At 37.8% G+C, this 17,949-nt stretch overlaps 1 protein-coding gene across 1 annotated transcript in view; it reads right to left on the bottom strand.

Moving 5' to 3' along the window:
* LOC122799991 (vegetative incompatibility protein HET-E-1-like) overlaps positions 1-17,949 on the bottom strand; it is a 964,337-nt gene that overhangs the window by 51,326 nt on the left and 895,062 nt on the right. Inside the window, exon 16 of the mRNA XM_044069444.1 lies at positions 8,561-8,673. Coding sequence (XP_043925379.1) covers positions 8,561-8,673 — 113 coding nt within the window. The remainder of the gene's footprint in view (positions 1-8,560; positions 8,674-17,949) is intronic.

Here is a 17,949-nt window from a genome sequence, read left to right as displayed (position 1 = left end):
CCTAAGTAAATCCAGATAAATCATATTTACTTCCAAACAGATTACAATCAACAAACTGACAAAACACTTCCTAAAATCCTTTAAAACTCAAGTAATGCCCTTCCTACTCAGTTGCCAGCTATGTGCATGTGATGTTCCTGGATAATCTTTAAACCCTTACTGTCATCTCTATTTTATGTAACTGGCCATAATACAGCTACTTCTTCACAATCTCTAACTATCTGACTATCATTCACCCCTCTCCGTTACTATCTCTATCTCCTTCTTACCTGGGCCTCCTCAATATACCTTCATAATATGTAACCATTTTTATCCTGTAATTAGTTCAGTGTCTGCTACTCAATATCTATTTACAGCTGATTCCATTTGAATGTAACCAGACTCATAAGCTTGATATTAACTTTAATGACTTCAATGTATGCTGAATAATACTTTTGTTATTTTGTATCGAAACTAACTGTTTTGTTAAACAGGATAACTCAAAAAGGGTTGCATGGTGGCGTGCACACATAATCGGATGCTATTTACTCTCTAATACCCAACCCATTCCCTAAACTACCTTGGATTTTTATCTTCACTTATAATTTCCCTCAAAATCTAAACTCTTAAAACCAACGTAGTATGCTTTTAAAAATTGGCTTGCTACACTGTTCCATTAAGTGAGTGTCACTCTTTACTTATAGCAAGGTTTCTCATGTACTTATTTAGCTGATAGCTTATTTTAGCTCAACCCACTTTGCCCTCACTATGCTTGCACTCACTCCACTCCCTTACCCTCCCCACATTCCTGCCCACCCCTTCTTTCCTTACATTTATACTTATCTAGCCACTCCTCCTTCCCATAATCCCTCTTCCTTCCTCTTCCCATCAGCCACTCCTCCTTCCTCACTTCCACTACAACACTCAACACTAACTTACTCTTCTTACCCTTAGTCTTCACACTACAATGCCTAATGTGCCTCCCCTGTTCTACCAAACATTTCTTATATTCCCTAGTAACCTACTTTGTCTAACTCTTAAACATATTACAATAATTAACCCTCAATCTCTTCCTTCCAAAACAAATTCCTTAAGTTGTCCTAGACTCCCCCCACTCAAAACCTACTTAGATATATTCCTAGCCTATACCACATTAACCCCATTCTCTGTACTAAAATCATCATTCTCCCTACAAACTTTCCCTTATATTATACTCCCAACACTCACTACCACTTTCTACACCAGATACTTTCAAAACTTTCTTACATTATACTCCACCTTTGTCATACCCTTTCCATCCACTCCCATTCTGGTGACATCCACCCTAACCATGGGCCTTCCACCACTTATTCCAGCTTCCCCAAAAATTGTAAATATCTTCCCCAATCCACTCTAAATTTCCAAAGCATCTGCAATAAAACCCATGAGCTGCATGCCTGCCTATCTCAAAATAAAACTGACATCCTAGCTGCCACATAAACCTGGCTAAAGCCCTCTATTCAGGACTCAGAGATTCTCCCTCCAACTTTTAGCATTATTAGGTCAGATAGCCTAAAGAAAAAATGGAGGTGGTGTTGCCATCATTTATCCCAACAACCTCAATATATCTCAGTTCAAAGATCACATCCCTCAGTTCCATAATGCTGAGATTCTTATCTCCTTTCTTGATATTAACTGTTCTAAAAAAACTCTGCATAACTGTCATATATATTCCACCTGAAAATAACATTCTTATTCTAGAAGATATCCTATCTTGGATTTCTTATACTATAAGAAATGAAACAATAACCCTTGGCGACAGGAATATTGATCGGGCCTCTATATCTTCTAAACAATCATCTTCCAGCCATGACTAACAGGGATAAAGCATGGAAACTCTGGCTTAAATCTAATAATACCTGTGACCTTTTGCATTGCAAACAGCTCTGTAACCAAGCTAAAAAACTTGTCTGCACAGAAAAACAGCACTATTTCTGGAACCAGCAAATAAACAGGAAAAATAACCCCATGCAATTCTGGTCTTCTGTCAATAATATTTTGAACCCTGGCACTAAACCTAACCCCTGCCCACACGTCAAAAAACCTCCAGAACAAATTGCAAGTATTCTTAATTCCTTCTTTATCGACACCATTGCCAATATTACTGCTCCTTTTCCCCTTCCACTCCCCTCCCCAATAAATCTATTTCTGCATCCCTCCCTTCCTCCTAACATAGTCCTCTTCAGAACTCTCCCATCATTTCAAATAATTCACCCCATCCCTCTACAACTACCTTAATTTCCCCTTCACATAGCTTACAACAGACTTCTCAACTCCACTGGAATCTCTCTCTTATCCTTACTTCTTTCATCAAAAACCTTCTCATAAAATTAAAGCTGTGCTTTACCTCTGCTGACAGAATTCCTGCCAAGTTTCTAAAACTTCTTGCAGACTCAGTCACCTATCAGCATTCTGATAAACAGATCTATTAAGGACTCTCACGTCCTTGGCCTCTGGAAGAAAAGCCATCATCCCGTCACTTCACAAAGGTGGCCTCTCTACCGACATCTCTAATTTTTTTACCTAAATGTTAATAAGACCAAAGAAATGATTATGGAGAAAAGCAACAGTTCACCAACCACTCACTATCAAAGGGGAAAGTCAAAACAACCAATTTCCTGGGGCTTCACATCTCAGATGACCTCTCCTGGACTGTTAATACCAACCATATAGTCAAGAAAGCTAAACAGAGACTTCACCTCATGAGAAAGCTCAAAACGACCAGGCTCCTACCATCTGCTCTTATCGCTTTTTACAGGGGAACTATAGAGAGCATCGACACTAGCAACTTCATAGCGTGGTTTGGCAACTGCACAGTTGCTGAGAAGAAGAAATTACAGAGGGTGGTGATGGTGGATGACAAAATCTTAGACACAAGCCTCCCGTCAATTCAGGAGCTTTTTTTACAAGAGCAAGAAAGAGAACATACAAAATACTGGCTGATTCGACCCATCCAAGCCACAACAGATTCTCACAACTTGTGTCTGAAAGGAGGTACCGCAGCTTCTGCTGTAAGACTACCAGATTCAGAAGAGTTTGTTCCCTACAGCTTATTAACTCAGACATCAACTATAATACCTGATACATTGAACTCTCTTTTTTTGTTTCATCCTGCTGCTCTGAGCAATTACTGACAGTATTACTATTATGCAATTTGATGCCTATACTGAGTCACATCTAAAGTTAACAAATGCAATATGGTAACTAAACAGCTGCTATTCACTAATGTCTATTTATTCTCTATCTTAATGGTGAAGGGGTTTGGTGGTGGGTATTTATTTATTATTTATCATTGGATAATGAATATTGAGTGTATCTATGTAATGTTCACTGCCTCTTGCATGTCATATGGTTATTTTCTTTCTTATGTTATTCTCTGATATCGCTTTATCTGTGTTATTTGCACTGCATTTCTCTTGTGAGCTGACATTTGTAATTTCATTTAGGCTGCATTTGTGTGGTCCTAAATGACAATAAAGTTTATTTGAATCTTTACATTTATTTTTTGATTAACTGTTGTATCATTACTAGTGCATGTATGTATGTATGTATGTACATTTATTATGTAAATCTTGTATAACTGCCTTCTACTCATTCTGTAAAAGGGAGTATTTCTCCCCGGCCTCCACTGAAAATGGGACCTGTGCCCAGTCGGACTTTCCGTGTAAAGAAATGCAATAATTATATATACATATATATATATATATATATATATATATATATATATATATACATACTTTGTTTTGACATTTATTTAGTTTTCCCTTTTTAGGAAGGTCTTGTGTATTTTCTTGTTTTATTACTTAACTTTATATATAGCCCATATTTCCAGTTTTAGAATGTGCCATTGTCTTTTAAGAATTTGAAATATTTTAAGCATTGTAAATGGCTTAAAATATCTTTTTTAATAATTTCTCAAAATGAAACCATAAATATCCTCTCTTCAGTTGTTCTGTTAAAATGGCAACCTTACTTCTCACCATCAGAATGTTAACAGTAGTACATGGATAGAGATCTATCATACTCTCATCAACAGAAGTTCAGTACAACATTATGTACTTTTATATACAATGAATCATCATTTATAATATTGTGTCTTAAATCCCAGTGCATAGTGGCTATATGTGCTACACCAGAGGGGTCCAGAGTAAAAGATAAGTGGTCTGAGGTACAACAAATGGCCACATAGACTTACTCACCTGTGGTTCAGGCAAATTGCTAGCCTGCTACTGGCAAAGGCTGTTTGCTTAACTTTTTTTTCTTTTTATGGCTGGAAGGACTGACCTTGGGACTGACTGTTTGTTCCATGGTCAAGCCAATAATGAAACCTCTTTCCCAGGGAAAACAAAGCAGCAAAAGCTGATAAAAATGTAAAGTCTTCAAAAGTTACTTTTTTCTAACAAAAACAAAGCAAAAAGCACTTTCAAAGACTTGCCAACCCTAAAAATTAAAATAAACATAAATTCTCCACAGGAAAAAAATATATATATTTTTTAATTCTTTAAACAACTTTTTAACTGACAGGAAAATACAAGCGTGCCCATGTAAAAGTAGAATACAGTCTTGTGACAGTCCATTAAAATGCAAACTCCTAGTTTTAAAATAACTTTCATGAAGGAGAAAGTATTAATAATCAACAAAAGTAATGGAATGGAAGTTTTTTTTCACTGAAAGGAACTTAACTGCTCATCAAAGAAACAGCACAAGCAGACCGTCGATCCTCAAAAGTCTCAGAGGAGCGTACTCTTCGGTGACAATAAAACTTTTAAGGGCTTGGCACCTAAACTTGTCTTTTAGTCAGTTCAGTTCTAGCTGCCTGACAGTTTGGGTGTATGCCCTGAAAATTTGGCAGCTGGCTTGGCTGTTATATCTTTGCAGGATATAATACATATAGCTAAGGCTACTGAATCAGTGATAATGAACATTATGTACATACAAATAAACTAAAAATTAGTACAAGACATGACCTTGATTTAGAGGATTACAGGCTGAAGGAATCACTGCAATATATCTGCCTCCAACAGTAACTGTCATTACTAGGTACTAATAATGTACATTACAACAAGGACACGGTAGCTGAGTTTTGCTGTACTACAGTCACATAAAACTGTACAGCCTTGGTCCTACATTCCACTCAGTGAATGACTACAATGTTGCAATAACATAAAACCTAGAACTAGAGTAGATGAAACATTCTTGCAATAAAGATTAGTATGATGTCTCAGGAAGGGATACCTGCTGAAAGCCTGGGGATAAGTAATTACAATCACTGAGAAAGAGAAAATTAAAGTGCATATAGGGAATGTATACTCATTCTGAGATTGTGGAAATCTCTGATTATTGAGTGATCTTTAAGTTAGTATATGTAAGCAGCCAGGGAATGGAAGGCATAACTTCAGAATGGGGGAGCAAGGACTTGCATCTCCACTTCAAGCAAAGAGAGTAAAAGTGAGTTTTGTATTTTTTTTCTTTATGAGAAAAAGCACTTCATTTTTTTAGTTTTTGTCCCCCACATGATCTACCCAATAATTCCACAATCTGGCAACCTATCAGCCAGCTTATTCCCCCTACAGGGGGTTAAGAGCTGGGCCCATTCATTCTATGGGCAGGGTGAGACTGTTAGATCCCATTCACTCCCCATCTGAAGGGATAGCCTCATCAGCCATCTTGTTCCTCTTTAGAGGTGAAATTTCAGAGTATGGGAGAAGGTCTCAAAATAGCTCATTTTGCTCAGTTCTATGAGCAAAGTCACCCAAATAAAATTATTTATAAATTTAGCCAAATAACTTGTAAAAACAGATAGGTGGCCTCCATCAAATCCTAGGAAATTAAAATTATTGTAAAACATTTCAGACTTAAAGGAAGTGTTATATATATTTCACACTATTAAAGTTACCCACAGATAAAATAATGGCATGACATTATGTTTGAAATGTTCAGCACTGGGGTATGACTTTTACATGACACCACCTCCAACAGTTTTGCTTGCAGGAAAAGTTGGAGTCCTGGTTAACACTGCATAACAAAGATATAGGCAATTTCAAAACTCTTGACCACACACAGTTTGACTTTGTCAAGGGGAGATTGTGCCTGCTGAACCTGGTTGACTTCTTTGAGGTAGTCATCAAGGCTGTGGATGAGGGTAAGGCTGTGCATACAGCCTACCTCGACCTGGCCAAGGCCTTTGATACCATTCCCCACTCAGGTATCATTGATAAACTCACCAGACTAGGCATCAATCCTTACATCACTAGGTGGGTTGCAAATTGGTTCACAGACAGGACCCACAGAGTGAAAGCTGCAGATTCCAAGTAAGACTGTCAGCCAATCACAAGTGGAGTCCCACAAGCCTCGGTCCTGGGCCCTCTCCTGTTTGGTGTCTACTTCTCAGAAGTCCAGGCCAACACAGAAGGACTCTGGCTGACCAATTTTGCTGATGAGTGCAAGCTAAGAGTCATTATCAATTCCCCAAGTGATGCAGACATCCTACAAAAGGGTCTCTCTGAGACCAATGACTGGTGTCGGAACCATGGCCTGAAGCTTAATGCCAAAAAATGGATTATCATCCCCTTTGGAAGAAACTTAGTTCCTGTGAATTACCACATTGATGGGATTCCACTGGACATTGAAGAGATCTGGGCACCCAGGTCGACATCCACCTCATCTTTGACCACCACATTGCCACTGCGTTTAGAAACTCCTTCTATGTGGCACATTGTATAACCAAAAGTTTCATATCCAGGAAGGAAGAGGTCATCATACCTCTCTACTCATCCCTCATTAGACCAATCATTGAATATAATGCCCAGTTTGGCATGTACTTGACCAGACACCTACAACAGCTGGAGAGGCCACAAAAGTATCTCACAAAAAGGATCCTTGGCCTTAAACACATGTCCTACATGGACAGACTCAAGATACTTAAGCTGTTCTCAGTCTTTTATCATCTACTTAGAGGCGATTTCTGCTTGACTTACAAAGCCATGTCCAACCCAGCCCTACTTGAAATGCTACACCTAAAGAAATCCCAATCCCCCCGCACCACACACTCCAGAGATCACAACCTCATTACCACAATTAACAGAACATGCTGGAGGGACAGGTTCATCTCCCAGAGATTGCCCATACTCTAGAATAAGCTTCCCATTCATGTCAAAATGTTGAAGTGTGGATGGGTAACAGAAAGTTCACCCCAGCGATCACTCCAATTACTCTACTGGATAGAGGCACTGTGAACTAACATCGGGTGGCATGGTACTGGGGCAATTTTTCTGGGCTAGGCTTGTAAAGGCTCCAGAGCCATTAGCCTACTACACACCTATGAACCTATGAGTAATAGAGTACTACAATAACAGTAGTGCAGGGCATCTGCACTGTATTTCATTTGTCTGTGTGTGAGTGATAGGTTGTAGTAGGCTGCCAGTATAAGGTTGGTCTGACATTAGAGACATAAACCAGAATATTTAATTTACAAACATTTTGTGTTTAATGCATTTTTAACTTGTCTTCATCCCATTAGCATTTTAACAAATGATAGGTGCGTTGGTATGGTGGCTATTGCTTCTCCATAGTGGTCAGCACTTCACTGATTCCCCACACCAGCACAGTTTACAAATGATTGACATTTTCATCATAATAACAGTTATCCAGCAATTTATTTAATTATTTTTCAAAAAAAGTTAGTTTTGTTTGTCTTTTCGGCTTTTCCCAGTTAGGGGTCGCCACATTGGAACTCTGGTCCGCTAATGATTGGCAGTAGATTTTTTATGGTGCTGAGTTGCCAGCTCGATGCCCAACCTTCAGTGAAGGCACACCCATTCACACATGTCTTTTGGAGGCCACTCAACCAAGGGGAGGACATGCAGACTCCACACAGAAGGCACTCCAGCCGTAAATCGAACAGGAGAACCTCTTGCTGTGAGGCAACAACACTACCACTGTACCACCGCAGCTAACTTTTTTTTTTTTCAAAAAAAGTTAGTATATTTTAATTTTTGAAAGGCACCAAGATTGATTGCTACATTATATAAAAAGGACAATGAGTGTTATTTGAAATGGGAAAATGCAAAATGCTCTGGATAACAGAATGCAAAGCAGAATGTTATTTGCAAGTACTTTAATTCACATCTAGGACACTAATAACACATTTGATTTAGACAAAGGAAACAGAAACAGTAGTGCATAGCATGATTACCAGAAAAATCATAAGCTATAGCATTTATTTTCACCGGTAGTTAGTAATGTTATCATTATGCTCTTATGGATGACATATGAGGATCAAGAGTTTACAACCATTCTTAAAAATGCACAATCCCTTAGCATTAATCACACAATACAAATTTCCTTTGTAGTTGTTGCAAAATACTTAATGGCAGAAATAACAATATTGTTAAAATGCAGATGTTTAAGTGTTCTTCGTTAAGCTGTTTTTGTCCTAAAAATAGCAATGACTTAAATACCAAGATATGTAAATTTGCTGACTGAAAGCATTGCAGCTATTCAGAAAGAAAGAAAGATCAATTTATATATAAAATTTGATTACCAGAGAGTATTGTTGCTTCCAGCTATGATGCAACCATTGACTTTATCAATGTTAAGGCAGGTGATACCTCCTTTAACATCTAAAACCTGTTCACACGTCATTCCATCTTCACTCTGAGGGGAAAAAGAAACTAATTACATTTTTCTTTAGTATTTTGTACATTAACTACCATTATGTAGTTGAAAGAGCTTAAAATACAAAGCACACTAAAAAAAACAGAAGTTAAGTAGCTTTTAGATATATAAAAAGATAAAACATGGCTAATCTGCTCCCTTTAAGGCTATGCTGACTATGCATAATTGGGCTTACTAAACAGTAACTAGTTCTCTCTCTGCCTCCTGGCTTTTAATGTAACAACACATTTTTCCAGTTCCATATGCATGATTGACTTAATCTTGAATCCTACCTTTGTACAATTCTTTTTTCATGTTGAAAATTTCAACTAGACCAAAGTCTTTTGTAGGAAGAAATGTTTTCATACATATTTTCATATTCTATATGTTATAATGTGTTCTTGAAGTGGACACATCACATTATCAAATCCCATATTTGCTACCTTGAAAATCTCAAATGATTTGCTAATGATTCATGCTCTTCTGTAACAGACTGTTAATAAAATTGAACAAGGATTCTATACATTAACATTAATTCCCATTACTTAACAACATCCCACATGTTTTTCGGTTTTATTATAACTTATAGCTAGCTATTTTTGTATAATGATATGATTACAGTTTTAAGTAAGTTCTCAAAGTACATCTACTACAGAAAATGATTTAAAAATTCATGCATGCTGCAGTTATATATATCTTTGACAACATACTGCAAAACCCTCACTGAAGCATAGTGTATCAAGTTATGTCTCAGTGAGCCTAAGAGACTGAAACAGATATTTCTTTGAAGAACAGTGATTTAATTACAAAAATAAAAACAAGCCTGCTCCATGGAATTAAACTATGTCTGCAACTCAGTGTTTTGGAATCAGATAGCAAACCAGGCAATGGAACATGCAGAGGAGAATAAGGATGAGTAACTGATGCAGCCTGACTTATCACAGCTGGAAAATAAACCTACAGGACTGATGTTCAGCAGAGGCAGGAAGATCTGCAGTCAGTACAACAAGCTAAGATGTCTGCACAATCCAAGCTGAGTAGAGTACAATAGCTGCATTTTTGCTAATGCATGGGAACATGCATATGTTTATGCATGTCATCTGGTTGGCATTGTTGGTATTGAAGCTCACAGATGTCAAGCCACCATGTTGGCTATTCTGTAGGTCAAGGAGAAAGCATCTACCCTTCATGCCTATCTGAATTACCTCCTATTCACAACTTAGTTTTCAGCTCAGCACCGGAGAATGACTGGAATAGCAGACAGAAATATGTGGATGGTCAACAGGTTATGAAGGAAAAACAGAATTGGAAAAAAATGTGCATGGATTCTTTTTGTCTGGGGAGCAAAACACCTATGTATTGTGCAATCATCCACTTCAATCTCTTAACAACACAGGTAATCCCAATTCCAACAAAATTCAGAAGGAACAAAGTTAGTTCTATGATACTTTTGAAAAGTAGAATGGCCATGAAAGAGGCTACCTTTGATGAAAAAAAAATATCTTTGCACAGTGTGGGTCAGCAATTTTTTATTCAGCCAGTTGTGCTACATCAAATGTTGGATATACTGAATTAATATATCTTACAAAATACAGTTTTCTGGGTCATAAATTATGTCTGATATAGGTGTCTAATACTTTGGCAGTCAGTTGTGAATCATGTGGTCAAAATTGATTATTTACCCTTGAAAAAAGAGCATATGATTAAAATATTATAATATATTAGTATGTAGTAATGAGGCAAAAAGAGATAAGGTCAGCAAGAGGAGAAAACTTCAGGTGTAGAGATGGAAGTCAAATATAGTAAACTTGAACTGCATTTTACATTTTAATGAAAGGTACACTTTGGTGGTAGTGATGGGATACCAGACATCCAATGAAACAAGTACATTATAGGCTAGTTCTACTGTTTTTTTTTTTTTTTGTAAGATGATGTCATATCTATGTGAATAATCTGTGTGAATGAAGAGCTAGGGCTTTTTAATGTTTTCAAGTTTTAAGACCTTATATGTCACATTTAAGTTATGGCTACTGAGTACACGTTGTGACAATTGCATTTATGAGGCCGTATGCAGCTTTGGGTTTTGAAGACAAATTATGTGAATGTTACATTCTCACTGTCATCTGTGAAGAGCATTAAGACTAAAACTTTCAGTCCTGTACAGCTTGTGGGGATAGATTACCTGTAACTTCCTGTCCATTTGAAGGACCCTTGTTTTGGTTGAAGTAATAGCATAGGTTATACGCTCCTCCTTCTGAGCTTGTTTCAACAAAGGGAAGATACATGTCAGACAAGGGATTACTTCGAGTTAAAGAGAGGAAGGGTGGAGGAAATTGGTTCATGAAGGATTCCAGCCGAATGCATCTAAGAAATACAAGTAAGATAAATAGCCCTCAGAATGAACTGGCATTGTTAGAGGTGGTCTGGCCAGAAGTCGTCTGTAGATGCCATTGAAGAAGCAGGAAGAGGAAAGAAAACAACAGTGATATGTGAGATACATTTAACATTCAAGCTGAGTGCGACTGAAACAGCCATTTAAAATACACAACACCTAGGGAGCTGCAGCAACTATAAAAAGAATGGACCCATTCTGATAACATTCTTAAACGTGTTGACTTAGTAGTCCAACTATATTTCAATAGTCATTTTATTTATTTACTTATTTATTTAATTTCGGTTTTGTTCACGAGGAGGTTCTGACTGGGGTGTATTCCATTTAAGCAGATGCCCATTTAGAAAAACCTCCCCCTTTTTGGCAAGTATATTTAAAGATGAAAGCATGGCATTTTGTAAAATATATTGATTTTTACATGAAAACAGTATTATAAATATAATATATAATATTCACAACATACCTAGTTCAAGCAGAGGTATGCATGGAGTCATTCTTTATACTTTACACTACTAAAGTGCTTCTAGAGACAGTTTAAGAAAGCCATGTGTAGTCTGGACATTTGCAGATATAGTTTGCATTTAATTAGGTAGTACCAGCAAAGCTTATTATTTTTTCTATATTTATACTCACACTTACAGTCACACTTCAGTTTAACTTTTGTTATTATGATCAACAGTACTTAAATTGATTAATCACTCCAGACCAACTATATGAATTTCAAATAAAATACAAAATTGTCAAGTCATTGTACACAAAGTAGAAAGTGGACACGTATGATAGCAAAGAAAATAGAGTGTTGAAAGCACAAGGACCAGGAAGAAAGAATTAATTATGCAACATGGTAAAGCTGATGTAAATAGAGACAGACAAATGCTTCTTAGTAAAGTAGAGGCCCAAATAAAACAAGATAAAACAAATAATTATTGCAGATATGATTGGTTTTGGCATTGAAGAAAACAAAAGCAAAGGAAAGACAGGGGCTAGTGTTACAACATTATTTGAATTAAGCGAGAAGGAAAATTCAGAGGTGGAAATTTTTATTTAAGTGGGCATATCTAACCATGTCTTTGGCTATCCTTACAAAAAAGAACTTGCCTTATACAGGAGTAGTAGACAAGACTGTGATTTAAGTTAGAATGAAAGCCAGAAATGGTCACCATCCCCTTTAAAACATTTTCATATGAGTATAGATAATTTACAGAGTTATAGGGAGGAGCATTTGTTTTCAGAAAGGATAATGACAAGTCTGCCAGAGAGAAAACTACTCATACATTAACAGATAATTGTTACTTTTAGAGAGATAACAATAAAACAAGAGAGATAACAATAGAACAATAAAAATGTAATATATGAAGTGTTTAAAGTATTCAGAGTAGCAAAATTATAAAAAATGCATGAAGATAGAGAAGTGGAAGAGGGGAGCAGAAAACAAAGAAAGGTAATTACAACGAGGAAAGAAAAGCAATACAGGAATTACATTTAAAGGAGGGGGTTGAAGAACAAAATATGAATATGAATTTCCAGTTTCTGAAAACTCGATAAAATGATAGAAATCCATATATTATAACATTAGGCGGTGTTCCAAAGACCAAATTACCACCGTAACAGCTACAAACAAATGCAATCTGAGGGTCATGCTGTTCAATGCTAGAAGTCTGAATCACAAAATGCACTCACTTGAAGCACTCCTTAAAATGGAGAACATTGACATTTGTGCTGTAACAGAGACCTGGTTCAAATCAGCAAAAAGCACCCCCTGCACTATCAGGCTATAACTCATTCCACACCTTTCGGCCCCAGAACTTGGACCGAAGCTCCAAAGGCAGTGGTGTTTCCATATTCATAAAGGATGTGCACACCTCCACACTGGTAGCCCAACATAATGCATCCGAGATACTTCAGGTATAGCTAACACTGGGTAAGAGAGAGATTCAGGTCGTAGCCTGCTATAGGTACCCAACTATGTCCCAAGACTCACACTCCATGTTCCTAAGCACCCTGGAGAATATTAGGGTCCAACCTAACTCTCACACTGGGTGACTTCAACTACCCCTACATTAACTTGTTAAACTACTCACATACCAATACACTTGCCCAACGTTTTCTGGAATTCATTAATTCCAATGCCCTTGACCAGCCAGTTCTTACCCTCACTAGAGGTAGCAACATTCTTGATCTGGTCATTACTAACATGGGCAACTCTACACCAATAGTCAACTACTCCCTGGTTAGATCCGACCACAAACTAATCACCTTGGAAATTCACATCCCACCCCCCCCCCCCACCCCCCCATAAAGGTAACCACCATGAAAAACTTCTCCAAACTAACTTTGGGCTCCTAAAAACAGAGCTGGCTAACTTCATGGCACCCATGCAAATGGAGAATAGTTGCATGACTGCCAAATCATACACCAATGCACTGTATGAACACATACACAAATGCATGGATCTTGCCATACCCAATAGAACCAAGATGTTTTCGACAAAAAAAAGGAAGCCAATCTGGTGGTACCCTACCATAAACAAACTCTACAACAGAAGGAGGAAACTGATGCAGAATAAGGTGAAGTCCCAAGACTGGAAAAACTCCTTTATCAGCCACAACAAAAGGCTGAGATCCCTCATCAAATCCTTTAAAGCTAGCTATGAAAACAGAATTGCAGCAAATAGTAAAGACAACCATAAGGCCTTCTATAGTTATGTAAAGAATCTCCACGGCAAAACCAACATTTGCTCTGAGCTACTGCACAATGGTACCTCCTATACCGAGCCAACAGATGTTGCCAATATACTGGCAACAGATTCAGTGCCAACTTTACCCCCCCCACAAAGGATCAATCACAATACCAGTAAATTGCCAGGCACCCAGTAGTACTGCTGCACAGGTTAAAACAGCACTGTCCAAGGCCAAGAATACAGCTTCTGTGGGACCTGACAATATCCCCAGCTGTGTTCTACGCGAAGAACAGAGTGAACTGGCACCTCATCTATGTGCCCTGTTCAATCACAGCCTCACCTCAGGCTTTGTCCCTACTGAATGGTGCACTGCTACAGTCATCACTCTCCACACGGGAGGAGCAACTACAGACCCCAGGAACTATCGCCCCATTAGCCTGACGAGTCTGATATGCAAAGCTATGGAACGCATCATCATGGACCTAATAAGCATGGATATAGGGAATCTCCAAACTCTGGATCCTATACAGTTTGTTTTTGTGAAGGGTAGATCATGCCTGCTCAACTTGGTCAACTTCTTTGAGTCAGTCCCCAGAGCTGTGGATGAAGGCAAGGTGGTTCATACAGCCTACCTTGATCTGGCCAAGGCCTTTGATACCATTCCCCACCCAGGAATCATAGAAAAACTCACTAAGCTAGTCATCAACCCCTATATCACTAGGGGGTTGCAAACTGGCTCACAGATAGAACCTACAGTGTGAAAGTAGCTGACTCCAAGTCAGACTGTCAACCAGTCACGAGTGGAGTTACACAGGGTTCGGTCCTGGGTCCTCTTCTGTTTGGTATCTACTTCTCTGAAGTCCAGGCCAACACGAAGGGACTCTGACTGACAAAGTTCGCAGACGATTGCATGTTGGGAGCTATTAGTAACTCTCCAAGTGATGTTGACATCCTACAGAAAGGGCTCAATGAGATCAACGACTGGTGCCAGAAGCATGGCCTTAAGCTCAATACTAAAAAATGTGTTGTCATCCCCCTGGGGAAAACCCTAGTTCTCTTGAATTACCACATCGATGGTAGTCCACTGAACACAGAAGGTGTTGTAAGAGATCTAGGAACACAGTCTGACAGCACCCTCTCTTTTGTCCACCATGTTGCCACTGTGGTCAGAAAGTCCTTTTATGTGGCACATCTCGTTAGTAAGGGTTTTGCATCCAGGAACAAAGAAGTCATTGCCTCCCTCTACTCTTCCCTCATTAGGACAATCATCGAGTACAATGCCCCATTTGGCATGTACCTCACTAGACAAATGCAACAACTAGAGAGGCCACAAAAGTACCTCACAAAGAGGATCCTAGGCATTAAACACTTGTCCTATATGGACAAACTTGAAAAACTCCAACTACCCTCGGTCTCATATCGCCTACTTAGAGGTGATCTCTGCTTGACTTACAAAGCCATGTCTGACCCAGCACTGTTAGAAATGCTACATCTAAAGAAATCCCAATCCCTTCGCATCACATGCACCAGAGACCTCAACCTCATCACCACAATCAACAGAACATGCAGGAGGGACAGGATCATAACCCAGAGATGGTCCATGCTATGGAATAGACTTCCCATACATGTCAAGCAGAGCACTTCAATGGCCCTCTTCAAGAGGAATCTTGATGAGTGGATGGGAAATAGAAAATTTAACCCAGGAATCACTCCAGTGGCTCTACCTGACAGAGGCACTAGGAACTAAGGTTGGGTGGCACGATGCCAGGGTAATCCTACAGGCTAGGCTTGTAAAGGCTCCAGGGCCATTAGCCTAGTACACTCCTATGAACCTATGAACCTATATATATATATATATATATATATATATATATATATATATATATATATATATATATATAGGTTCACTTTATAATATCGTAATACTGAAATATCAAATTTCAGTATTTCGAGACTAAAATAGCAAAAGTGCATAACTGCGAATCGGAAATGTCAAATTCGCAGTTATGGTTTTATGGTATGTGACGTGGAATGTATTTTGTGGATGGTGTCCAGTTTAGTGTGTGGATTTAGGTGCAATTTAAGGTAAGTGACTATCTTGTAAGGGTTTTGGGTAGGTGCTTGAGTGTATGTGAGTGTGTTTGGAAGTTGTACATGTGGGTTAGGGTAGGCAGGTAAAAGTATGAGTGTTTAAGTGTTAAAAGTGGTGGTGTTTGTATATATGTGATGTGTGTGTGCGAGGGACTGTAGAATGTCTGGTTGTGAGTTTACTGTCTTTTTCTGTTTGGTGCAATCTCAGAGTTAGTATATATAAGTAGCGAGGGTGTGGGGGCACAGCCCCCCGCATGGAGGTGCAGGGGGTCTTGATCCCCTGTTTATTTGTAGTGTAGGTTTGTTAATTTGTGTTTTTGTGTTTGTTTGTGTTTTGTTTTTTTTTTGTAGTTTCGGTAGTCTGGTGTATGTGTAGTGTGGTGTATTCTGTGTTTAACTTTGCAGTTTTTACTTTCACGGTTTTGTGGTTTCTGTATTTTGCAGATTCAACTTTATAGACTTGACATACTGAAATTTGATGTTTCAGCATTTCGAGATTATAAAGTGAATATATATATATATATATATATATATATATATATATATATATATATATAAAACATTATAGATAATTATGATACACTAGTGTAGAATCAAGACATAATGGAAATAATATAATCAATTTTATTGATGGTAAAGGTAATTGTAAGTAAAACAAAATCATAAATCATCAATCCTGAATTCATGGAGAAAGAACTGTTTAAGACAGCAATGGAAGATTGGGCAAAACATTCAATTCCCAAATTCGTGGGGAAAACAATATAAGAAAGAGACCTAATACATTAAAAGGAAACAAATAGTACAAACATGTATAGACTAATTACCTTCAAAGTTGCATCCTTGAAGATTTATATGTTTGTATTAATAGGTGAGCATAAATTTGAGATCAAATGGATGAATCTTTCTGAAATGCAATTTATCTTTATTGAGAGTTAACTGGCTGATCTAGACCGTTCCATTCGCAAACACAGGACAGAACAAAATAGACTACATAGAATCTAAATATTGTATGTTCTGTTTTAGACATGGACCAGACATTTTACAATCCTGACAAAAAGAAGTTATGGGAGATTGTAGCAATGAAAGAATAGTAAAAAGGTTTTAAGGGTTTAATTCAGAAATTGCATAGCAACAACATAGGTACAATATCTGTGAATAAGATATTAACCCAAGGTCCCACTTGCTTAAGCTGATTGTAATTCAGGCTGAAGTTGAGAATCTCCTGGCACTTATAAAAAAGAGTAGGGTAAGTTCCTTGCTATGCTGACCAAACTTTCTCTAGTGAGTATGAATGCCACCTTTGGCCTTCCCTGATGAGAGGCCATTGGCCTAGTAAGACTAACTTGGTCAACAAAGTATAAATAAATAAAAAAAAGCTCAAAAGTGAAATTTATTTTTTTTCATAAAATATGGCTCAGAAAAGATGTATTCTATCCCCATGGCTTATACAGATGTTGTAATATAGAAATTACTATCTATGGGTAAGGACATCCCAAAAATAAATAGAAAAAGTACATTGGCATAAATATTTGAGATTAATGTTGTTGTTGATGTTTGTCTTTCAGCTTTTCCCGGTTAGGGGTTGCCGCAGCAGAACTCCAGTCCGCTAATGATTGGCAGTAGATTTTCATGAATGCTGAGGTGCCAGCTCGATGTTCAACCATAAACACATAGTTAATATAAGCTGAAATAAAAAAATGAAAAACAAATTCCTGGCTCAACTGTGAGAGCATTCAAGAAGTAAATAGATCAAAATGCATTATTTAAACAGAAGAAAATAATTAAAAGTAAGCTCAAATCAATCTTTTAACCATTGACATCACTAAATACTTTATAGGTTCATAGGTAGGTACTAGGCTATCAGCCCAAGGGCCTAAGTAAGCCTAGCCAACAAAGTTCCCTGGCTTACACCACCCAAGAAAGTTAATTTAAGGGCAACTCTTTGTTAATTCTCACCAAGGACAAAGTGTTTTAATTAAAATAAACCATGCATCCCTCTCTGTGAAGTCCTCAAAGGCATCTAAATATAATTCAGTATGAGATTAATATTCACTTCAAATAATGATTTGGCAAAATCGGATGTGTGTCAACAAAAATTCAGAAAGTAGTGAGC

The sequence above is a fragment of the Protopterus annectens genome, chromosome 4.part0 (assembly GCF_019279795.1).
Source record: "Protopterus annectens isolate FY-2018-M chromosome 4.part0, PAN1.0, whole genome shotgun sequence".
NCBI lineage: Eukaryota > Metazoa > Chordata > Ceratodontiformes > Protopteridae > Protopterus > Protopterus annectens.
This window is presented reverse-complemented; position numbering and strand designations above follow the sequence as displayed.